This window comes from Schistocerca cancellata, chromosome 1 (assembly GCF_023864275.1).
Source record: "Schistocerca cancellata isolate TAMUIC-IGC-003103 chromosome 1, iqSchCanc2.1, whole genome shotgun sequence".
Taxonomy (NCBI): Eukaryota; Metazoa; Arthropoda; class Insecta; order Orthoptera; family Acrididae; genus Schistocerca; species Schistocerca cancellata.
This window is the reverse complement of record NC_064626.1, coordinates 366,336,540-366,362,004: the sequence shown is the minus strand read 5'-3', so window position 1 is coordinate 366,362,004 and position 25,465 is coordinate 366,336,540. Positions and strand designations below refer to the sequence as shown.

Here is a 25,465-nt window from a genome sequence, read left to right as displayed (position 1 = left end):
GCTCCACCAGTGCCCACACCATGACCAGCCCCTCCAGGACCACCATGTCCCACAGCACCTCCTGTGCCCCCATTACTGAAGGCACCACCAGTTCCAGTGGAACCTCCTTGAGATGCACCAAAAGCTCCTGAACCACCTGCACCAGCACTGCCAGCACCACTTTGACCAATGCTGCCAGATCCTGGTCCACCTGCAATACCACCAGTGCCTCGATAACCTCCTGTAGCACCACCAGATGAGCTACCTGCACCAAAGCCAGCAGACCCAGTTTGGGCTCCCTGGCCAGCTGCTCCACTTCCATGTCCACTGGAAGTTGACCCAGTTCCACTAACACCTCCTGCACCACCTACACCACCATACCCTCCAGATATATCTGATCCACCAGCAGCTCCACCAGATGAACTACCTGAACCAAAGCCTGCAGACCCAGTTTGGGCTCCATGACCAGCTGCTCCATTTCCATGTCCACTGGAAGTTGACCCAGTTCCACCAATACCTCCAATGCCACCTGCACCACCATGCCCTCCAGATATCCCTGAGCCACTAGCAACTCCACCTGTGACAAACCCACCAGATGGTGCACCAACACTGCCTCCAGTTCCAGTTCCTCTTCCGACATTTCCGGATCCAGGAGAGCCATAGCCTCCTGTACCTGATCCACCACTGCCAAAAGTACCAGAACCAGTTCCTCCAGGTCCAAAAGCTCCAGCGCCACTTCCACCTGAACCACCAGCTACATTTCCTTGTCCACCAGCTCCTGCATGGGTACCAAACCCAATTCCTCCTGTTCCAGAGCCACCTCCTATACCACTTGCTCCAGCACTACCATGACCAGACCCACCAGGTTGGGATCCAGCACTGCCTCCAGTGGCTGCTGCACCACCTGTGGCACCTCCAAGGCCTCCTGTTCCTGATGATCCCACTCCAGTGATTCCACCATACCCACCGGCTGCTCCACCTCCTGTACCACTTGACCCCCTGCCCACATTGCCAGATATAGATCCAGAGGTAGACCCAGAGCTGCTGCCACCTGTAAGAACAGTGGTACAGTTACATTGTAAATTGAAATGGAATAAAAACGTTTTAACTGAAAGTATTTAAATGTCTATTGCTTATTTTTGAAATATAATCATTAAATTTTCTGTTATTGAATGCTTGCTACTTGAAATAAAATTCAGGAAGTAAACTGAAACATAAATAAAAAAATGGCTCTGAGCACTATGCGACTTAACTTCTGCGGTCATCAGTCGCCTAGAACTTAGAAGTAATTAAACCTAACTAACCTAAGGACATCACACACATCCATGCCCGAGGCTGAATTCGAACCTCCGACTGTAGTGGTCCCTCGGCTACAGTCTGTAGCGCTATAAATAAAAAACTATCATACATCTACATCTACATGATTACTCTGTAATTCACAATTAAATGCCTAGGAGAGAGTTCATCGAACCACCTTAAAGCTACTTCTCTACCGTTCCACTCTCGAACAGTGAGTGGGAAAAACGAACACTTAAATCTTTCCGTGTGAGCTCTGATTATTCTTGTTGTTGTTGTTGTTGTTGTTGTTGTGGTCTTCAGTCCTGAGACTGGTTTCATGCAGCTCTCCATGCTACTCTGTCCTGTGCAAGCTTCTTCATCTCCCAGTACTTACCTGCAACCTACATCCTTCTGAATCTGCTTAGTGTTTTCATCTCTTGGTCTCCCTCTACGATTTTTACCCTCCACGCTGCCCTCCAATGCTAAATTTGTGATCCCCCGATGCCTCAGAACATGTCCTACCAACCGGTCCCTTCTTCTTGTCAAGTTGTGCCACAAACTCCTCTTCTCCCCAATTCTATTCAATACCTCCTCATTAGTTATGTGATCTACCCATCTAATCTTCAGCATTCTTCCATAGCACCACATTTCGAAAGCTTGTATTCTCTTCTTGTCCAAACTATTTATCGTCCATGTTTCACTTCCATACATGGCTACACTCCATACAAATACTTTCAGAATCGACTTCCTTACACGTAAATCTATACTCGATGTTAACAAATTTCTCTTATTCAGAAACGCTTTTCTTGCCATTGCCAGTCTACATTTTATACCCACTCTACTTCGACCGTCATCAGTTATTTTGCTCCCCAATAGCAAAACTCCTTTACTACTTTAAGTGTCTAATTTCCTAATCTGATTCCCTCAGCATCACCCGACTTAATTTGACTACATTCCATTATCCTCGTTTTTTCTTACCATATCTGTAACTGCTACCATAGGTCAGGTTAGTATTAATAAATAATCAATAGTTCTTAGGATACACTTTCAAATATCTATATGTAACATATATATTAATCGAGAAATTAGCATTTGGGGATAAGTATATTTCCCACAGAATGACAAAGAGACGTATGCTCTCACAAAAACACATTTGATCACACGACATACAGGAAGCATGCACAAAATGTATTGGGTCAATGAAGGTGATGAGTTGCTAGTTTAATTATTAAAATCACTAGAAGACCGCACTTAAAATCTGCTTGCATTTCATCCGAATACTAAACTCATTTAAATATTAAAATTCTTTCTATCTACGAAATAAATACGACCACAACGATAGGTAAATGTAAATATTTTGAACTTGCGACACTAAAATATGCTCGAAATATTACTGTTCACTACGTTTAACCAATCCGCAATGTGCTCCCTAATTCTTGATTAATCCACATTATACGACCTTGTTGCCAAATTAAAAACTTTTATGTGAAACTGTCCTAAAGAGACTCGTAATTGAGACTAAATTTCTCGATTTATTCTGTAACACTGTGGCCAGTGAAAGAATGAAACTTACATCGAGAGTGTCGGCAAACTATGATCAGAAACGTGGTAGTGAGTTGTCTGTCTTCTGGAAAAGTACATATTATGGAACTTATATTTTTTAATTCTGTGGCTACTAACGTATAAACCGCCAGTAAGTATAAAGCTGGGTTATGTTGATGCTACTCAGATGTACAATATTGAAGTTGTTTAATTGGATGTACAAGAAACATTAATCTTTAACGCATTGCTTTCTTCAGGCCTCTTGACTCCCACAGAGGGCGGATTTCAGTACTTACCACACGGCCATCTATATTCCCCGCCAACATTTGCTAATCAATAAAAACAAAAGAGGAAGATTACGATAGAAGAAATACACTGAAGCGCCAAAGATACGCACGCGTATTCAAATACAGAAATATGTTTCTCTGCCTCATGATGACTGCCGGCCGGGTGGGCGAGCGGTTCTAGGCGCTACGGTCGCAGGTTCGAATCCTGCTTCGGGCATGGATATGTGTGATGTCCTTAGGTTAGTTAGGTTTAAGTAGTTCTAAGTTCTAGGGGACTGATGACCATAGATGTTAAGTCCCATAGTTCTCAGAGCCATTTGAACAGAAATATGTAAACAGAATACGGCGCTGCGGTCGACAATGCCTACATAAGATAACACGTGTTTGGCGCAGTTGTTAGATGAGTTACTGCTGCTACAATGGCACGTTGTCAAGATTTAAGTGAGTTTGAACGTGGTGTTAACAGTCGGCGCACGAACGATGGGGTACATCATCTCCGAGGTAACGATGAAGTGGGTATTTTCCCGTACGACCATTTCACCAGTGTCCTGTTAGAACGGGAGCAACGACGACTGAAGAGAATCGTTCAACATGAGAGAAGGGCAAGCCTTCAGCAAATTGTTGCAGATTTAGATGTTGGGCCATCAAAAAGTATCAGCTTGTGAATCATTCAACGAAACATCGTCGATACGGGTTTTCGGAGCCGAAGGCCCACCCTTGGCGACTGCACGACACAAAGCTTTACGCCTCGCATGGGCCCGTCAACACCGACATTGGGCTATTGATGACTGGAAACATATTGCCTGGTCGGACGAGTCTCGTTTCAAATTGTATCGAGCGGAAGGACGTGTGCGGGTATGGAGACAACCTCATGAATCCATGGTATCCTGCATATCAACAGGAGAATTTTCAATCTGGTGGAGGCTCTGTAATGGTGGTGGGGCGTGTGCATTTGGAGTAGTATGGGACCCCGTGACACGTCTAGATACGACATGTACGGAAGCACCCTTTTTGATCAGCTGCATCCATTCATGTCCATTGTGCATTCCGAAGGACTTGGGCAATTCCAGAATTGCTAAAGAGTGGCTTCAGGAACTCTTCTGAGTTTAAACACTCTCGCTGGCCACCAATCTCTCCAGACATGAATATTATTGAGAATATCTAGCGTACAGGGGATGCCTTGCACGTGCTGTTCAGAAGAGATCTCCAACCCCTCGTACTCTTATGGATTTATGGACAGTCATTTGAGATTCATGATGTCAGTTCCCTCCAGCACTACTTAAGATATTACGCGATTCTATGCCACGTCGTGTTGCATCACTTTTGCGTGATCGCAGTGGACCTACACGATATAACGCAGGACCACCAGTTTCCTTGGCTCTTCAGTGTATGTATAAATTCACTTCTAGATGATCAGCTCTCCACTATGTTTGTGAATCCACAAGACGTATGTAATGATACATTGCCATCCTGTTAGATAGCATTACATTTATAAAGAGTGCATTTAGAGACACTTGAAGAACCTCACTAAAAACCACGACACATCAGTTATGAAAATAACAAAAATCTGTTATGGTGTGTCTTCCCTGTCTTTTTCTTTTCTCTTTTGTTAGGATTTCATTTTCTGACGGTTTGCACTTGCTAACTGTGTCTTCACGTGAGTGTCGAATTACGTACACTAGTAGTTACTTAATTTCGGTCAGTTATTTTCTTTGAGACGAATATATCCGACTCAAAATCAATTTTGTATTTTGATTATGTAAATTGAAGGAAGGCAGGGGACAAAGAAAAGGAAAGGGAAGAGATTATAGATATCAGCTGCACGAGGACTCTGTGCGGCATCAGCAGCGGAGAGTGAAAATGTGTGCCGGGCAGGGGTTCGGACCCGTGATCTTGCACTTGATAGGGTAGTTGCGTTAACCACTGCGTCACGGAGACACCGGATTTATCGCAACTGCGTGGATGATCTAGGCACGCCTTTCGGCCGATCTACATTCCCACCGAATGCCACCTATCCGCTGTCCCTCTCCATGTCCTTCATGCTCGCTGCTTAGAGATATCGGACGTAAATGTGCAGCCGCTCTGAATGTGGTGGATCCATCGTCCATCGAGGCGAATCAGTTATATTAATACTTTCAAGTTAATGTTACAATTTTGAAAGGTACAAGAACTATACTTTTTCCCAATTAACTGTAGTCTTCTGTTTCACCGATCAGAATACGTTCAGACAGTGAGCGTCTCTCTCTGTGTCGTCAGTTCTCAGTTGTATGTGACAAAGCTACTACGTAACGTTCTGAAATGCGTGTAGATGTAGGTGGAAGTTTGATTAAGTTTGTTATAAAGTTTCTTAGTATTTCATTATTTCCAGTGTTTTTAAAAGGGCCATGTGATGCTGATTTTTCAAGAAGTCAAAACCGGTTCTGAGACCATTTCTGTGACCAGAAGACAGAGCGAGGTGGCGCAGTGGTTAGCACACTGGACTCGCATTCGGGAGGACGACGGTTCAGTCCCGCGTCCGGCCATCCTGATTTAGATTTTCCGTGATTTCCCTAAATCGGTCCACGCAAATGCCGGGATGGTTCCTTTGAAAGGGCAAGGCCGGCTTTCTTCCCTACGCCGATGAGACCGATGGCCTCGCTGTTTGGTCTCCTCCACCAAATGAACCCTCTGTGATCAGAGGTTGGAAAAATACAGTGTTAGATTCTTGATTATGTACATAATGCTTCATGCAAAATGTTTCACTTTAGAATAAACAGATGAGTAGAAAACATAAGTTTGTCCGTTAAATGACATCTGCATTGTCAAAGATATACTGTCGTGGCTTACAACTGCCACCACTTGGAGGAAACCGAGAGGCGAAACTAGATGCGCTGGCCCACAGTGATGGGCAAACAGTAAAACCACAGAAGCTGTCACTGTTGTTCCGCTTTTATCCTTAGACAACACGACCTGGGTGCCGGACTGACCACTTCGAGCTTTCTGGTGATATGGTTGTGTTAGACCTGCCGCGGCAGCATGTTTGCTAGATTCCGCTAGTGCAAATTCGTAACACTGCCGTCTTTTAGGTTTAGGAATGCTGAGTACTGGCATACAAGCGGGGGATGCTCACGCCGTCGAAGGAAAAATAGCAACTGTCAACGTGTCCACACCAAGCGCCACAGGGGTGCCAATTCCTAATATCATTTTCACCATAAAACGACAAACAAGGGACATGCCCTAGAGGAGACACCTTAAGGATATTAGCGCTCCGTGTATAGTTCGTACTGCATTGGTAAATGTGTGAAACAGGTTTGGTCTCCACCTCGGAGGAAGGTAAACAAAAGAGATACTAACCCTTGAAACATAATGTTTTCTGAACAGACAGTTCAATCTGCGTCACGACAGTTGTGTCAAATCTGTAACGGTCGATTCCCGGTAAGTGTCATGTTGATGTTTACATTTCACGACTCTCCTAGCCTCAGCTAGCTCTGCTTGTGTAGCTGTCTTTAATCTGGGATAGTACACAGGTGGTTACTTTTTCCTTCCAAAATCTCATCGAGTAGCAGAGGCCAATACAGGTATCTCTCCTGTTATCACATCAACTTCTAGTGGTAACCACGAGAAGACAGGGGTGACGGCTCGTAACGTCTAGAAGTGAGGCACAGAAGTTCCGGTTACCTCAGAAATGTGGAACGATCTTTTTCCACCATTGTGCAATTCAAAGACGTCTACCTAGTATAAGAGGCTGCCTAGTATAAGAGGCTACCTAGTATATGAGTCAGATGGAAAAAGTAATTCAACTGTTTATCATTTCAAGAGCTGTCGCCATAAATGTTGATACATTTATCCCACTAACAGACAGGACGGTCAGTGCTTTCATGGAAACATGTTTGCTGTTGCCTACGAACTGTGATTGTACCCAAGCGTGCACCTCTTCGTCCAAAACAAATCGACAGCCACGAATGTTTTCCTTCAGGACTCCAAAAATATGAAAATCGCATGGAGAGATATCGGGACTTTGTGGTTAATGTGTAAGTACTTCCCAGCGAAAAGTCTGCAGTATAGTCGAAGCAACAAGAAGGCGAGCGATCGTGGATGCTTCGAAAATACTGGAACCGGCTATCAACTAACAACGGCCGGTAATGTTGACGGACGGCATCTTTCTGTTGCAGGATAAAGCCTGCCCACATATTTCCAGGGTTGTTTCGACTATGCTGCGGAAGTTTCGCTGGGTAGCCTTTACACATCCTCCATAGAATCCCGATCTCTCTCATGTGCCTTCAATATTTCTGGAGTCCTGAAGTCAATTTGCTTCCGACGAAAAGGTGCACTCCTGTGTACAATCATGGTTCCGTAGGCAATCGCAAACATCTTTCCATCCACGCATTGACCGTTTTTTCTGACAGTGGGATAAATGTATTAACAGATATGGTGATTACTTTCGAAATAATTAACAGTTTATTTGCTGTTTTTCATTTGTCTCGTTTTCATTTGAGTGGCCCTTATAATTTAAAGATGACCGGAAAGCTACTGTCTGGTCTCTTAACCGGCGCCTTCACGACAGCTCGTGTGTGGCTGCCTCCGGCTGCACGTCCACCGTTCCCTGCCACGTGGAGGTGAGGTGGACCTGGGGCTATTATGCACTGTTTCTGGTTTCATCTGATTGCAGCCTTTTACACTTACAGTTGTGACATACGGTTACATAGGAAGAATGCGACCATGTTGCAAATCAGTAGGAGTACTACACAATTCCTATATTGGTCGCTAAGTGTGAAGCCACCAGCTAATAAACCAGTCACTTTACTTGACCCATTCCAGGTAGAACCCAATCTCATATGGCCTGCAAACCTTACATAGCAAATAACAGAAAATGTAACTATGAAAATGTGCAAGAGTATGAAACTACAAGTATAGTCAACATTAAACAGTTGAAATACACATCGTGAACATCTTGGTAATAAGATATATGAAGACACTATGTAACAGACAGGCTATCACGGCAGACTGACTGACTAGCTGGAACGCGATGACCAGGAACATAGTTTAACACACCAGAGGGGCAGCTTATGTTGCGATAGAGAGAGGACTGCTGATACTCCATGTTCAGCCAGAAGGTGTGAGTCGGATATATTGGAGGAATTAGAAACTTTATACACCAGTCGCGCAGCTCAACTTTAATTCTGAGCGAACAGCTGTCGTCTAGACGCAAGTAGTTCTTTTAAATATTCAGTGAAATATTGGACGTGTAATTTCAAGCGTTTCCGCATGTATTATCCCTTTCTTTGTACCTCTACCTCTATGCAGCTGTTCCCAATATCAGTTTTGTTATGTGTACTTCTTGAGGGTTCCAGTGCACAGCATCCTTGACGTCTATTATTGTAATTAATGCTCATGTACTGAAAAAGGTTGTTACCGCTAAGTCTAATGCTTTTGGAAATTACATTACGCCCTCTATGTTGCTTTGTGGTCCTATAGTCTTTTTTTATTACGTTATTGATTTTGTCTTTTAATTAGTTTTACTTGCACGATCTCCCTCACATAATCTATACCCTCTCTTACACGTGCTTTCATTATTACTTTTTGTACCTTATTAAGCTGTCTTCCCTCATTTTTTTACTTGTGTAATTTTGGATGAATGTTTGAATTTATGTAGCTGCTAAGGAATGTTTATTCTGTTTATTTGTCGTTTTATATGTATGTCTTTCTTGTCGGTGAAATTTTCTATACAACTGTGAATTTCTTTTCTTCGTTCATTTTATTATTCGCACTTTGTAAAGTTTTGTAAAAGGTTAATTTTATATGCTATATTTTTTTATCAAAAAGAAAAAAAAATTCTGCTTTTTCCGCTACGTGGCACTACTTCTGTGTTCATCACCGCCCTCTGGTGGCTTAAATTGTCTTTCTGGCTATCGTATTCTAGCTGGTCAGTTTGTCATGACGTCTTTGTTTGTTACAGACTTTATATGTCTGATCAACAAGGTGTTCATGATGTGTATTTCAGCTGTTTAACTTTGAAAATACTTTTTTAATTTCATACTCTCGTACATTCTTTTATAGTTACATTTTCTGTTCTTTGCTATGTACTGCTGGTTTATTAGTTAGTGACTTCTTATTTAGTGACTGGTATAGAAATTGTGCCGTATTCCTGTTAATTGAATATTAAGAAATTTAAGCGAAAACGTCTTAGAATCAACAATGTTTGTACGTAGACAGAGAGAAATAAACGTAGGTAGGAAAAATTGACGGTTAGAAGGCTGCCAGCACAGTTCCTGTACACCTCAGCGACAGAACTTAAGTACGGGGAGGCGCTGCACATCCTAGTTCGACTGTCCAGTTGTGGGCGAGGACGTCAGCAAAGAGCTTTGGGCAGTTCGCCCATATTCGGCACTCTGGAAGCCAGTGGAGATGTAAGAGTGTGTACTGGAGTGTACTCTCACCTGACCCGGACGCAGATCCGGCGTGGCTGCCGCTGTGGCTTCCAGAGGCTGAGCCGCCGGCGCCTCCCAGGGAGCCCGCGGAGGAGGAGGAGCCGGCGTTGCTGCTGGAGCCTCCAGTGCCGAAGGAGGAGGAGCTGCTGCCCGACTGGCTGCCGCTGGCGCTGCCGGAGCCGCCGCCCGACGACGACCACGAGGACGACGACGACTTGGAGGAACTGCCAGAGCCCGCCCACACGCCTGTGCCACACAGTGGAGAAAAGTAAACACCATCAGTAAGTGTGGACCGTTGTCAGCATCTTGTTTCAAGTCATCAGACTTGTGACTGATTTGATGCGGCCTATCAGCAACTTCTCTCTTATGCCAACCTTTTCGTCTCAAAATAGCGATTGTACCTTGCAACAGTTTGAAAAGTTATTTTGTGTCTTCTGTGTGTTATTAACACAAAAGTATCTTCTGTTCCCAGAACTATATCTACAGACTACCAACGAAATATTTTATTTTTGTAGCATTCTTAGTTCCAATTCAAAGGTTAGGCGGTACATTACTATATAATTTATGTGGGACAAATAAAATAGATAAAGTAGCAAATGAATCCAAAAACAATAAAACACAACAAAAATATAATGAATAGTGGATGATTTAATATTATTGTCCATTCGTCGAATGTGAGGTTGATGATGCTATGCTTCATCGTCAATAATTGCTAGCATTCAATCGCTTTAATATAAACAACACATTTTGAGAGGCAATGCCATGATCAGCTTGTCGACACCCACACTAAAAGCTTTAAAAATATTTGAAGTATGCAATTTGTTGTATGTCATACAATATAATGGAGGACATTTTCCGCCTTATACGAATAGTAAAATGGCAAAATTAATACAAAGTATAAAATTCAACAAGGTTTCAGGATATTATCCATAAACAACTCTTGTTATACAAGAAACGTACCAATATTTATAAAACGTTCCATTACAGATAATCTGATGACGGCTGTATATCTGAAACAAGTCTAAAGTTCAAATAAAAAATACCCATAGCAGCGTAACTGGTTTTACAAAATTTAGTTTGTCCTGACAGAAGCGGACGATTTTAACGTAAGGCGGGGATGCATAGGGACAAGCATAGGGACAAGCTTTTGTATGTTGGAATAAGTTTTCCGATACATTTATGCCTCTGTCTTCCATAACAGTTTTTACCCGCTCCTTCTAGTACCATAAAAGTTAATAACTGTTGTTTTATCATCCTCTCCCTTCTTCTTGTCAATGTTCTTTTCTTCACCGACTCTGCGAAGAACTTCCTCTATTCTCACCTTATTAGTCCACCTAATTTTCAACATCCTTCTATAGCACCAAATTTTAAACGCACCGCTTCTCTTCTTTTCTGATTTCCCTCAACCCATCATTCACCTTTATACGATGCTGTGTTCCAAACGAACGGCCTCACAAATTTCGTTGTCAAATTAAGGGCGATGTTTGATACTAGTGGACTTGTTTTGGCCAGGACAGTCTCCTTCGTTGCACTATTCTGCATTTCGTGTCCTCCTTGCTTCGTCAGTCACGTGTTATTTTGTTTCCAAGGCTACAAAATTCGTCTACTTACGGGTCACCAAATTCTAGTGTCAAGCTAGTGCTAATCCCATTTCTGATACTCCTCATTTCTTTTGTCTTTCTTCGGTTTAGTCTCAATATACATTTTCCAAGCATTAGTCTATTCATGCCATTCAACACCTCCTATAATTCTTCCCCACTCTTACAGCATCAGCAAATCTTATCGTTGCTATTTTTTCGCCCTGAATTTCAATCCCACTCATGAACCTTTCTTTTATTTCTGCCATTGTTTCCTTAGCGTACATGCTAAACAGCACGGAAGAAAGGCTGGATCCTTGTGTTACACCCTTTTCAATCCGAACACTCCATCTTTGGTCTTCTATTCTCATCATTACCTCTTGGTTCTTGTACATATTGTACGTTACCATCTTTCCTTGTAAGTTGCTCTTATCTTTTCAGTATTTCGAAATTGCACGAATTTACATTGTCGAAAGGTTTTTCTGAGTTGAAGATCCTTTCAACGTGTCTCTTTTTCTTTTTCTTTCATTATCAACACTGCTTCTTTGGTGCTTTTACCTTTCTGAAAGCTAAACTGATCGGCATTTAACTGGTCTCCAATATTATTTTCCATTCTTCTTTGTATTATTGATGCCTGCAATTTGAATGCACGAGCTGTTAAGTCGACTGTGCGATAGTTCTCGCACTTACCGGTCCTTGCTGTCTTTGGAATTGTGTGTATATTTTTCTAGCAGTCTGATGGTATATCTACCGCCTCGTAGATCCTACAGAGCAACTTGAAAATTCGCTAGTTGCCACCTCTTCCAATTTTTTTAGAAATTCCGAACACCCGTTATCTATTCCTTCTGACTTATGTAACGGCAAGTCTTCCAAAGTTATGTTAAACTTGGATCTAATATAGGATCCCAAGTCTTTGATACGGACGACCCTTGCGTACTAAATTACCCGTTCTTTGCCTCTTCATCTTCTGCTTGTGACGTCGGCACGTACACTTGAGCTAATGTTCTTGGCAATGATTTGCTATGGGTCATTGACTGTCGCTAGATGGAAAGTACAAGCCGACTTTTTCGAGTGGGTGAAGTTTGGAAAACTTCCGTTTTAAAAATCTTAGGACTCAGTACACAATTCTCGCTAATGAATTCCGACTTTGTTGGAAGGCAGAGTACAGGCTGTTCGAGTAGAGAAACATCGAGAAAACATAACAGCTCCTCTGCTCTTTTTGTTGCATATTAACAGCATGGCAAAAAATAATAATTCTGGCCTCAGCGATTTTGTACTTTAGCTGGTAATATATGGCCATGTGTCATGCGAGAGAGCTATACTATTAAGATCCAGTCAGATACGGACATAATTTCAATCTGTTAAGAAGACTGTAAAATCTACATCTACATCTACATCTACATCCATACTCCGCAAGCCACCTGACGGTGTGTGGCGGAGGGTACCTTGAGTACCTATCGGTTCTCCCTTCTATTCCAATCCTTTTAAATGTAGTGAATGAAAAGTCCTTCCATTAATAATACCTGCTTTAGGTGGTTTCATGGAAATTCATTCTGAAGGATTAAGGTCGAATGGAAATGTGCTGGTGTCAGATTGGGCGTAACTCGCAAGCGTCTACGTGTTTACGAGGCACATCCTGTAGCAAGCCTGAATAACAACATTGTGCTTCACGAAACTTCCTGGCAGATTAAAACTGTGTGTCGGACCGAGACTCGAACTCGGGACCTTTGCCTTTCGTGGCCAAGTGCTCTACCAACTGAGCTATCAAGCACGACTCACGCCCCATCCTCACAGCTTTACTTCTGCCAGTACCTCGTCTCATACCTTCCAAACTTTACAGAAGCTCTTCTGCGAAACTTGCAGAACTAGCACTCCTGAAAGAAAGGATACTGCGGAGACATGGCTTAGCCACAGCCTGGGGGATGTTTCCAGTATGACATTTTCACTCTGCAGCGGAGTGTGCGCTGATATGAAACTTCCTGGCAGATTAAAACTGTGTGTCGGACCGAGACTCGAACTCGGGACCTTTGCCTTTCGTGGCCAAGTGCTCTACCAACTGAGCTACCCAAGCATGACTCACGCCCCGTCCTCACAGCTTTACTTCTGCCAGTACCTCGTTCACGTTCGACGCAAGCGCTGCTTCCTGGGTTCCGCGGGAATAAGTATCGCCGCAGGTACGCTGTGACTACGATCTCCGCCTGACAGGCCGGGCCGTTGTTCGGTTTGTGTGACAAGAATACAGCAGACCAATTAGGAGTGGGCTTGGAAAACCTTTGCATATTTTAACACCTCAGCAGCGTTTGCTCGCAGAAATGCGCACTAACTGAATCTGAAACTTCCAGATTACCTGTAGTGCATCGACTGACCAGCTGTCACGCATTGTTGTTGAACAACACCTGAATATTGACGTCTATGCATGATGGAGAAGCTGATCGTGAAATAGGATAGTTCCTGTCATCAAAAACACATCGGAAAACTGTCATAGTCGTTTTGGAAATGTGTTCAATTCCATGGTCGTGCAAGAAATAACCGTAGGTTTATTTGTTACTTGTTAGATCTCTGAAGAAAAGAAAAGATTCCAGTGTACATGAATTATTTTCGCGGCGATACAAATTGATAAAATTCTCTCACGGTTATCTCCTTTTGTGACGTCACTTGCTGCTCATTTCAGCCCGGAATACAGTTCGCTGCGCACCCGCTACGCCCGCTTCAACCTTTCTATCACTGGCTCCAAACCTGTGCTTAACTGCAGGTTTCCAGCTGTATTAATGTGTTGCCACAAAGCAGGAATCGGTATAAAATTTGTCGCAACACCTTCAATAATGCCCGCGGCCTACTGGAAACTGGAAATTTGTGGTAACGTTCTATGGGACCAAATTGCTGACGTCATCGGTCCCTAGGCTTACACACTACTTAACCAAACTTAAACTAACTTACACTAAGGGCAGCACACACATCCATGTCCGAGAGAAGATTCGAAGCTCCGACGGGGAGAGTCCCGCGAACCGTGGCAAGGCGCCCCAGACAACTCGGCTACCCTATGCGGCGGGCCTGCAGGTAAGCAGAGCTTGAGACCTGGGCATGGGATGTCTGAAGCCGGCGCGGTGGCTGCGCAACGAAAATATTACCGCAAATGACTCTGGAGTGAGTACCAGTGACGTCAAAGAAGTCAGCGCGGCTGTGTAAGGACGTCAGCGCTGTCACACAACAATCGGCACTTGACAATGGCCGAGGAGCAATTGGCCGAAAGCCCGTGGATTTTAAGAAATTTAGAAGATTTAATATGTTGGTCACAAAGCCACTATAAATTAGCATTTGGTGGACAAAGATCGGCCCTAAAGTATGTGTCGAACTAATTGCACTTCGGACTCGGATCTTCACATCACGCACAGGTTCTCTATGTTAGTGTAGAAAGTTTTCAGAACACCAATATGTTCTGCGAGATCAGGTTCCGCGACAAATGTAACTCGGTTTCATCGTAAAAAAGATCATTGAGGGTCTGTCTGTCTATAAGACACTCACTGAAATAACAGGCTGGAATACCGACGTCGTGCAACACTACGTGTATTATTATTTAGCCCAACATTTCTGCTAACACACAGTGCATCGACGACTGTCAGTACTAGCTTTATTGAATGGCAGCTCCAGGTGCTCCAAGAAAAAATTCTTACGCGACCGGTTTTGGACGTTAGCGAGATAGGTAGGTACATAGATAGACACACAGAGAGAGCGAGATCTCGATTTCATACATTCTGTTACAGATGGCAACAGGAATATACAAACGCTACAACGATGTGGATACGAAGGATAAAATTCGTTTTTTTCTGTTCTTTGCCGTTCCATTCAGGCGTCACGAATTGCGGCTGACTATAAGCAGGCACTTACCGTCACCAGATAGGGACCCGCTGCCTGAGGGACGTCCGACGCCAGCCGCGATGCCTTTCACGCCCTTGACGCCGCCTGCAACAACACAACACCACAACAATATCAAAGCCTGGCCTTTGCGTAATCGCGACTGCACGCGCCGGCACTCTTTCTGTAGCAGTTCCCGCTGTCTCGCCGTACGCCGCTGTATGACGTCCGAGACCAGTGTTCCACTCCGCAGAAATATTCAGTTGCATCAGACACTATTAATATGTTTAGTGGATGTTTAATGAAACAACAGCAACCACGATTAGCTTAGACGTAGCCGGTACTGCATTATTTAACCACAGTGGGAAACACAATAAAACACTTTCCAGAACACTACCATATTTTGAAATCAACTGATTTCCACAAGAAACGTGTCTCACTAGCTTTGTTTGCATGACTGAAAAAAATATCTTTTCTGCAATGAAATTAGTTACTGTATTTTCAATAAAATCTTTCTGAGTGTAGTGCTGCGTCACGTTCTGAAATACTTAAAAATTAAGGTCCGTTCGAACAGGCCTCGGAAGCCCCAAAACTACCGACCGGCCGCCGGGTCATCCTCAGCCGTTAGGCGTCACTGGATGCGGACATGGAGGGTCCTTGTGGTTAGTACACCGGTGTCCCGGCCGTTGTCAGCTTTCGTGACCAGAGCTGCTACTTCTCAGTCAGGTAGCTCTTCAGTTGGCCACAAAATGGCTGAGCGCACCCTGCTTGCCAACAGTGCTCAGCAGACCCGACAGCGCTAAACTTCGGCGATCTGAAAGGCACCTGTGTCACCATTGCAGGAAAGGCCGTTGAATAAAATACTTAAAATGCTAAAATAAACGACGTTTCGGTCATGTTACAGCGACCTGCCTCAGGATGTAGGTTGATTTAGTCACCAGTGTTTTTGTTGTTGTTTATGTTTCGTCCATCAAGGCGAGGACAGGATGGCAGCGCAACATTGCCCCGTTTCGGCGGAGAGCATTTATAAAATACACGTACTTTAGAAAAACATTAAAAATATTAAATATTTTTGTTTATAAAGTTTTTAAAAGAGACGTTTGTCACTGAACATTTATGTAAATTACCATCTATTTAAAAAAAAATTCAATGAAAGATAAAACGAAACTCTTAACTTTACTGAAATTACAATAGATGACCGTTAGGTGAGGAGGGTTGTAGGAGGGAGAGTGTTACGGAAACAGGGAGAGAACCGTTGGCTAAGCGTTTGAAAAGGTTTGGAAAGTGAGAGAGGAAAGTTGCTGGTGGAGAGGGATATAACGTGGTGAAGTGGAGTTCCGATAAGGAGAAGATTATTCCGTTAGAGCTGGGAGGACTGGGCAATCTCTGGGCGGGTTTCCTGGTCAAGAAGGGAAAAGGCAGTTACAGTGGGATAGGATGTGAAAATAGTGTCGATGTAAGGTTAGGCTGATGTGTTGGTGCAAGCGAAGTATGAGGGTTAATATAGTAAGGTGACAAAAGTCGTACGATAGCGATATGCACATATCCAGATGGCAGTAGTATCGCATGTGAAGGGTATACAACTGCCGAGTATTGGCGGAGCTGTCATTTGTACTCAGGTGATTCATGTTTCCGATGTGATTATTGCCACACGACATGAATTAACAGAGTTTGAACAGACTTTGGTTGGTGGCGCTAGACGCATGGGGTATTGCGGAAATCGTTAGAAAATTCAATATTCCGAGATCCACAGTGTCAGGCGTTTCCTCTCACGACGGATAATGCGGTGCCTGACGGCCCTCACTTGACCGAAAGGAACGGCATTTGTGTACAGTTGTCAGTGCTAACAGACAAGCAACACTGCGAAAAGTAACCACATGAATCTTTGTGGGACATACGACGAAAGTATCCGTTTGGACAGTGGGCGAAATCTGGCTGTAATGGTCTATGGCAGCTGCCGACTGACTCGAGTGCTTTTGCTAACAACGCGACATCGTCTGCAGAGCCTCGTGACCATATCGATTGGACCATGGACGACTGGAATACCGTGGCTTGGTCAGATCAGTCCAGATTTCAGTTGATAAGAGCTGATGATAGAGTTCGCGTATGGAGCAAACGCCGCAAAGCCAGGGGCCCAAGTTGTCAACAACGCACTGTGCCAGCTGGAAGTGGCTCCTTAATGGTATTGACTGTGATTACGCGGAAGACCTGGGTCTTCTGGTCCGACTGAACTGATCATTGATTGGAAATGGTTATGTTTGATTACTTGGAGATCATCTGCAGCCATTCATGGACTTCATGTTGACAAACAACGATGTCATGTCACCGGGCCGACTGGTGTGAAGCACATTCTGGATAACTCCAGTGAATGCTTTAGCCATCCACATCGCCCGACATCCCGTCGAACATTTATGCGACACAATCGAGAGGTCAGTTCGTCCACAAAATCCTGCACCACAATCATGGACGGCTAAAGGTGCAGCACGGCTCAATATTTCTGCAGGGGAATTCCAGCAATTTGTTGAGTGAGACCTTAACTTTTCCCGGCGAATTGAATGCTCAAATAACTTACGGGTTTGGTACCGGGTGATGTGGTCGACCACCGCCGATATTTCGACAGGAGCACACCCTGCCAGTTCTACCTTGAGAATGGCAGGGTATGCACCTGTCGAAATATTGGCGGTGGTCGACCACATCACCCGGTAGCAAAACCGTAAGTTATTTGAGAATTTGTTGAGCCCATGCCACGTCGAGCTGCTGCACTACACCTGGAAAAACAAGGTTCGACACAATGTTAGGACGTATCCCATGACTTTTGTCACTTCCGTGTATTAGAGTTAGCTGTATAATTGGTGCTTCCGTAGATTTTAACGGTGCCATAAGACCACCGATGTCAAATTTCTTAGATTTTATTGGTCCTAAAATATCACTGGGTGGTGTAAGGAGAGAGAGAGAGAGAGAGAGAGAGAGAGAGAGTGAGAGAGAGAGAGAGAGAGAGAGAGGGAGGGAGGGAGAGGGAGGGAGGGAGAGAGAGCGCTGAGGGGGGAGGGGCGGGGGGGGGGGGGGAAGAAATGGTTCAAATGGCTCTGAGCACTATGGGACTTAACTTTTGAGGTCATCAGTCCCCTAGAAATAAAAACTACTTAAACCTAACTAACCTAAGGACATCACACACATCCATGCCCGAGGCAGCATTCGAACCTGCGACCGTAGCGGTCGCGCGGTTCCAGACTGTAGCGCCTAGAACCGCTCAGCCACCCCGTCCGGCGGGGAGGGGACGTGGCAGGCTATATGGAACAGAGATTTTCTTCTGTTAGTCATAGAGCTACCACGACAGCTTTTCAAGCACTGTTCGTTAATCTGCTCTCGGCACTGTTCGATGATGATGGTGGCCTGCGGTCTCAATGCGGGCTGCCAGAACATCCTCTCTATCCATGTTGTTAGGCTGCTTCAGAAGTTCAGTCGCCTTTCTTAGTTTGTATACGAGCCCACAGATGACTGTCTCGCAAGTTCTCGGGCTTTCTGAAACTTAATAGCCTCCCCAAAATCGCATTTGGGATTCCACTAGTACCAATTGCTTTTGCTGCCACAGTCGAACATAACTCTGCTATTCGGGTGGCAACAGGCCTTCCGGTTTTCCAATTGTATGCTACAGCGCACTCGCAGTGTATCTCGTGTACACGTGCAATGTTGAGAGCTTTTACAGCAGCCTTGGTGGTTTTTACCAAATTCTGGTTTAGGCGTTCCATGCCTCCTCGGTGAAAAACATTGCCTGTTCGATCGGTGACACCTTTGACATAAGGTACAGGGTCCTTATTTGATATTGTTTGCACCGCTAAGGTGATGGAGACGGGGGTGGTCACAGTGTGCAGCGCGGAACACTTGTTGCAATATCAGTGGCTTCCTTCTGACGACGTTATTGTAAATTTGAAATTCCTACTTTGCTCTAGGAATAGGAAGATATCACCCACCTCAATGTTCTTGAGTTGTAAAAGTGAGCCTACAGAATGTGGCATGGATCGATTTGTCAAAACATTGTTTTAAAGGTTACGTTGGCATGTGCGCTGCAAGACAGCCATTGTGCATCATGGAGAGGTTAATCTTTGAAATTCCGAAAGGGTGTATTCCAGCAAGAGTTGGGAATCATTATTACCAGCCACATGACGAAATGACAACGGCAAAAAAATCACAGAAATTGGAGGTTGTGTTAAGGGAAAACAGGGAAAGGTCGTGGCGGTGATGGGGATTATGATAGTAATGCTCGAAGTACTCCGCCCTCCGCCACACATCGTAAGACGGCTTGAGGAGAACAGGTGTAGATAGAAATTTTTCGAATTTCCGGACTAGATGCGTAATAAGAAATCGATCGTACTTCATGTGCTATGTAGATCTGCGAATTACGACACTCATTGGTAGTGGCGTTCATATTTATCTCTTGCTATTGTTTTGTAATATTAAATAATTCCTGAATATAAAGTAGTACTATGGCAGTTTTTATTAAATCGTCAGCTTGCAATATTTTCATGTTGCGCTGTATAATCTCTCGGCATGATTTAACCTATCTCATTTAACATTACATACTTTCCAAAGTTGGAACATCATCAAGATAGTGATAATTGTTGGACTGTATAATATCTGTGTAGCAACAAAGCATGTCAATGTCTGAATATTAAATATATTTTACTACCACCGTTAAAGTAGGGCAACGATTCTTGATACTCTCTACGAATTCTTTTTTTTTTTTTAATTTGTGGTAAGGTTCTATGGGACCATCGTCCCCAGTCCTACACACTAATTAAACTAACTTACGCATGGAGGACTCGAACCTCCGGCGGGGGGAGCCGCGCGAACCGTGAGAAGGCCCAGTAGACCGCGCTGCTACCCCGCACGGCAATTCTTTCTTTCTTTTCTTTTTTTGGTCTCCTTCTTCTCGATGAAGGAGACGATGCCGGTGAAGTTAGTTCTAGTTCGTCAGTGAAAGCAACAGGACACTGTTTGTTACCTGGTCCGCCATTATCAAATATCCGCCATATCGCCATTACTTTGCGAAGGGATCACCACAATGTGCCGTGTTTAACAATAGCATAAAAGAAGCAAAAATGCAACTGTTTACTCGGAGTGAAGTTATGTTGCAATAAAAATAAGAATATCAAGACAATTTGAAAATTTATTTTGTGTCTTCTGTGTATTATTAACACACAAAAATCATATGTTCCCAGAACCATACCTATAGAGGACCAACGAAATACTTTAGAGTATTCTTAGTCCCAAGTCAGAGGCTAGGCGGAACGTAACTATATAATTCATATGGGACAAATAAAGTAGATAAAGTGGCAAATTAATCCAAAATAATAAAACATAATACACAAATATAAAGAACAGTGGTTGATTTAATGTATTTATCCATTTTTCGAATGTCAGTTAGATGTTATTATACTTCATCGTCGATAATTGCTAGCATTCAACCACTTTAACAGCACTTCACATAAAAAACACGTTTCGAGAGGCAATATCATCATCAGTTTGTCGACAGTCAGATATCACGATTAAATAATAAAAACTCTAACAACCTTTGCACTATGCAATTTTCATTATGTCATGCAATATCATGGGGAATATTTTGCGTCCTATACGCATAAAAATTAAAATGGAAAAATTAATAGAAAGTGTAAAATTGAACAAGGCTAACATAATATTATCCATAAGTAACTCACATGTCATACAACAAACGTGCCAAAATTTATAAAATGTTCTATTACAGATAACCTGATAGGCCTATATTTCAAATAAAAGAATACCCATAGCAGCGTAATTGATTACACGAAATTTATTTTATCTTTGAAAAATACTTGCAGTGTTGACAAAACAAACAGAAAAGTACAGTAGACTATGGGTCCTCGTCTTACATTAAAATCACACCACAGACAGTAACCGCGTACCAGGTAATCGTGTTTTCATCATCTGTGGGGATCGAAAGTGTCCAGTTGGAGCTTCTCGCGTCCTGGCAGAAGAGGAAGATTTTAATGTAAGGCGAGGATCCGCTGTCCAATTTGTGTTCCTTTTATGAGCGTTTGAAATGTATTGTCTGAGCTTTCAGTACTTTACCAATTGAGCTGAGTGTCGACAATCGGATGGTGCGAACATTGTATTCCGAAATGCGTTTTTTGCAGCGCTACTATAAACGATTCGCTCGTTTTCAAAATGTTACATTTTCCAAAGTATTACATACACGGATGTGACTGATGCATGAGTATAACCTTAAATACCGAGTTTGCTTTGTGAGAGTGTAGTTCCTTGACAAAATAGCGGCAAGTTTTTGTATGTTAGAATATGCGAATGTTTATCTTTTATAACAGTGAAGTATGCATTCAGAAGGAAATACGGAGAACGATCACCATGTAAGTAGAGGATTGTACTTTGACATCGACAATTTATAGATACAAGTCGTGTCCTTAAACACAAAAGTTCCAGTCGATAGAGTGTGTCAGCTGTGAGGAGGATGAGGAAAAGTTCGTACGCAGTGCAAAAAGATCAACGGTCCACGGAAGTCTCAAATTTGGAAGACCGCATGAAACAAATTGGAAAGTTATGCGGCGGCGGTTGCATTTCAAACTGTGCGGTCTGCAACCGAAAGATAATAGCCGGCTCCTTTAGTTTTTCCCCCACAATACAGGAAGACCTTGAGGATTAACATTTCACCTCGAAGCTGATATTCAGCTAAGAAGCTACCTTCCTTTTATCTGCAAAGGTTAATCGCCACATTGTAAGAGCATGGGGAACTGAAAATCATCCTGAAATTGTGGCGCGAGAACAAAATTCGCCGAAGGTTAATGTTTTCCGTGGAATGTGACAGACGAAGCTGTATGGGCCGCTTTTCTTCTTGTGAAGACTGGGAAGATATCTCTTACCCTGATACGTTGCAGTTGTGCTTGTTTCCACAACTGACAGCTGATTCTGAGATTCCCAACCTCCAACAGGTCGGGGCACGCCCTCAGTGGAGCACCGGTGTTCGTTGCTTCCTAAACGATGTACTTCGACACTGCTGTATGTAGATAATTTTTACTTACGGACCGTCTGACAGCAACTGAATAAAACACAATTTTAGTGCCACACGCGTTTCGCCTTTATTTTCTGCAAGGCATCATCAGTGGCAGGTTGCGTGGACAGTTTCTTACATATTACGCTCCTGTTGCATTTTTGGTGTTGTTCTTCTTCTTCTTATGAATGCCAATTTGCGGTTTTTCCCCACGTTCCACAGGACTATGAAATGAACGCTTGTTTCAATACGTATTCATTTCATAGTGCTATGGAATGTGGGGAAAAAAATTGGCATTCATAAGAAGAAGAACAACACCAAAAATGCAACAGGAGTGTAATATGTAAGAAACTGTCCACGCAACCTGTCACTGATGATGCCTTGCAGAAAATAAAGGCGAAACGCGTATGACACTAAAATTGTGTTCTATTCAGTTGTTGTCAGACTGTCCATAAGTAAAAATTATCAATATACCGTAATATTACACGCAACTGAGGAAGACAGGACTACAAAAGTTGAAGATTTCCACACTGCTGTATCGAACATAGTAGCGAAGATGATGTGCCTCTGTTCCGTTGTCCTCCCAGGGTCGGCTTAACCTAACACCTTGCGACTTCTTCGTTCAGTGGTACATTAAGGATCCTGTTTAAGTACACCCACTGCCAAGAACACGGAAAAAGATCAGAGAACGCCCCAACGCCTTGATAAGATGTTGCGACACGAGGTATGAAACGAACCTCACTACAGCATGGAAGTATGTCGTGTGACCAGAGGGTCACTCACAGAACATTCGTAGAGAGCAAAATGCGACCTCGGTGATTATACGGTTCTATTCATGCATCAATCATATTTGTATGTGTAGTACTTCGTGAATGGTCTTAGCCGCGAAAGGGTACGTCCATTAAGCGGAATGTATGAAGCTGAGGCGCGTCTCGGCGAGACGCGACGGCAGACTCACCCATGTGCTCTGGGCGCGCCGTGGCGGCAGCCAGCAGCAGCAGCAGCAGCAGGACGGCGGTCCTCGGAGTGCAGGAGGTGGCCATGGCGCGGTCAGCCGTGGACTGGCGATGGCTGGCACCGCCCCCCGCTTTATACCCGCAGCTGCGGCCGCTACCTGGAACGCGCACTGACGCTCAGCCCACCTCCACTCACTGGAAGAGCTCTACGTGGCCACAGGTCAAGAAAACCATTCCACAGCGGGCGCCTTTCGTACACTGATTTCCCTTGCACTCTACTCTGTTCGAGAAATTTCTGTCAGCGATTTTCTCCTTCGAGATTGGAAAACTGCGCAGATCGTACCAGTGTTTAAGAAGGGTAGTAGGAGTAATCCATCGAACTACAGACATATAGCATTGACGTCGGTTTGCAGTAGGGGTTTGGAGCATATACTGTATTCAAACATTATGAATCACCTCGAAGGGAACGATCTATTGATAATCAACACGGTTTCAAAAAACATCGTTCTTGTGCATCGCAGCTAGCTTTTTATTCGCACGAAGTAATGGCCGCTATCGACAAGGGATTCTCAACTTTATTCCGTATTTCTGGATTTCCGGAAAGCTTTTGACACCGTTCCTCACAAGCGACTTCTAACCAAGCTGCGTGCCTATGGGGTATCGTCTCAGTTGTGCGATAGATTCGTGATTTCCTGGCATGAAGGTCGCAGTTCGTAGTAATAGACGGCAAATCATCGAGTAAAACTGAAGTGATATCAGGTGTTCCTCATCTATATAAATGACCTGGTTGACAATCTGAGCAGTTCTCTTAGGTTGTTCGCAGATGATGCTGTAATTTACCGTCCAGTAAGGTCATCCGAAGACCAGTATCAGTTGCAAAGCGATTTAGAAAAGATTGCTGTATGGTGTGGCAGGTGGCAGTTGACGCTAAATAATGAAAAGTGCGAGGTGATCCACATGAGTTCCAAAAGAAATGTGTTGGAATTCGATTACTCGATAAATAGTACAGGTCTCAAGGCAGTCAATTTAACTAAGTACCTGGGTGTTAAAATTACGAACAACTTCTTTTGGAAAGACCACATAGATAATATTGTGGGGAAGTTGAGCCAAAGGTTGCGTTTGATTGATAGGACACTTAGAAGATGCAACAAGTCCACTAAAGAGACAGCTTACACTACACTCGTTCGTCCTTTGTTAGCGTATTGCTGCGCAGTGTGGGATCCTTACCAGATGGGATTGACGGAGGACATCGAAAGGGTGCAAAAAAGGGCAGCTCGTTTTGTATTATCACGTAATAGGGGAGTGAGTGTGGCAGATATGATACGCGAGTTGGGATGAATGTCATTAAAGCAAAGACTTTTTCGTCGCGGCCAGAACTACACTCCTGGAAATTGAAATAAGAACACCGTGAATTCATTGTCCCAGGAAGGGGAAACTTTATTGACACATTCCTGGGGTCAGATACATCACATGATCACACTGACAGAACCACAGGCACATAGACACAGGCAACAGAGCATGCACAATGTCGGCACTAGTACAGTGTATATCCACCTTTCGCAGCAATGCAGGCTGCTATTCTCCCATGGAGACGATCGTAGAGATGCTGGATGTAGTCCTGTGGAACGGCTTGCCATGCCATTTCCACCTGGCGCCTCAGTTGGACCAGCGTTCGTGCTGGACGTGCAGACCGCGTGAGACGACGCTTCATCCAGTCCCAAACATGCTCAATGGGGGACAGATCCGGAGATCTTGCTGGCCAGGGTAGTTGACTTACACCTTCTAGAGCACGTTGGGTGGCACGGGATACATGCGGACGTGCATTGTCCTGTTGGAACAGCAAGTTCCCTTGCCGGTCTAGGAATGGTAGAACGATGGGTTCGATGACGGTTTGGATGTACCGTGCACTATTCAGTGTCCCCTCGACGATCACCAGTGGTGTACGGCCAGTGTAGGAGATCGCTCCCCACACCATGATGCCGGGTGTTGGCCCTGTGTGCCTCGGTCGTATGCAGTCCTGATTGTGGCGCTCACCTGCACGGCGCCAAACACGCATACGACCATCATTGGCACCAAGGCAGAAGCGACTCTCATCGCTGAAGACGACACGTCTCCATTCCTCCCTCCATTCACGCCTGTCGCGACACCACTGGAGGCGGGCTGCACGATGTTGGAGCGTGAGCGGAAGACGGCCTAACGGTGTGCGGGACCGTAGCCCAGCTTCATGGAGACGGTTGCGAATGGTCCTCGCCGATACCCCAGGAGCAACAGTGTCCCTAAATTGCTGGGAAGTGGCGGTGCGGTCCCCTACGGCACTGCGTACGATCCTACGGTCTTGGCGTGCATCCGTGCGTCGCTGCGGTCCGGTCCCAGGTCGACGGGCACGTGTACCTTCCGCCGACCACTGGCGACAACATCGATGTACTGTGGAGACCTCACGCCCCACGTGTTGAGCAATTCGGCGGTACGTCCACCCGGCCTCCCGCATGCCCACTATACGCCCTCGCTCAAAGTCCGTCAACTGCACATACGGTTCACGTCCACGCTGTCG

The 25,465-nt window shown here is 44.3% G+C and overlaps 1 protein-coding gene across 1 annotated transcript in view; it reads right to left on the bottom strand.

Annotated features, from left to right (window-relative positions):
- The window catches only part of LOC126174762 (uncharacterized), a 77,448-nt gene extending 54,433 nt beyond the window's left edge, over positions 1–23,015 (bottom strand). The window contains exons 1-4 of the mRNA XM_049921097.1: positions 22,917–23,015; positions 14,956–15,030; positions 9,503–9,739; positions 653–1,030 (exon numbers count right to left, since the gene is read on the bottom strand). Coding sequence (XP_049777054.1) covers positions 653–1,030; positions 9,503–9,739; positions 14,956–15,030; positions 22,917–23,001 — 775 coding nt within the window. The 5' untranslated portion in view covers positions 23,002–23,015. The remainder of the gene's footprint in view (positions 1–652; positions 1,031–9,502; positions 9,740–14,955; positions 15,031–22,916) is intronic.
- Positions 23,016–25,465: the final 2,450 nt, after the last annotated feature.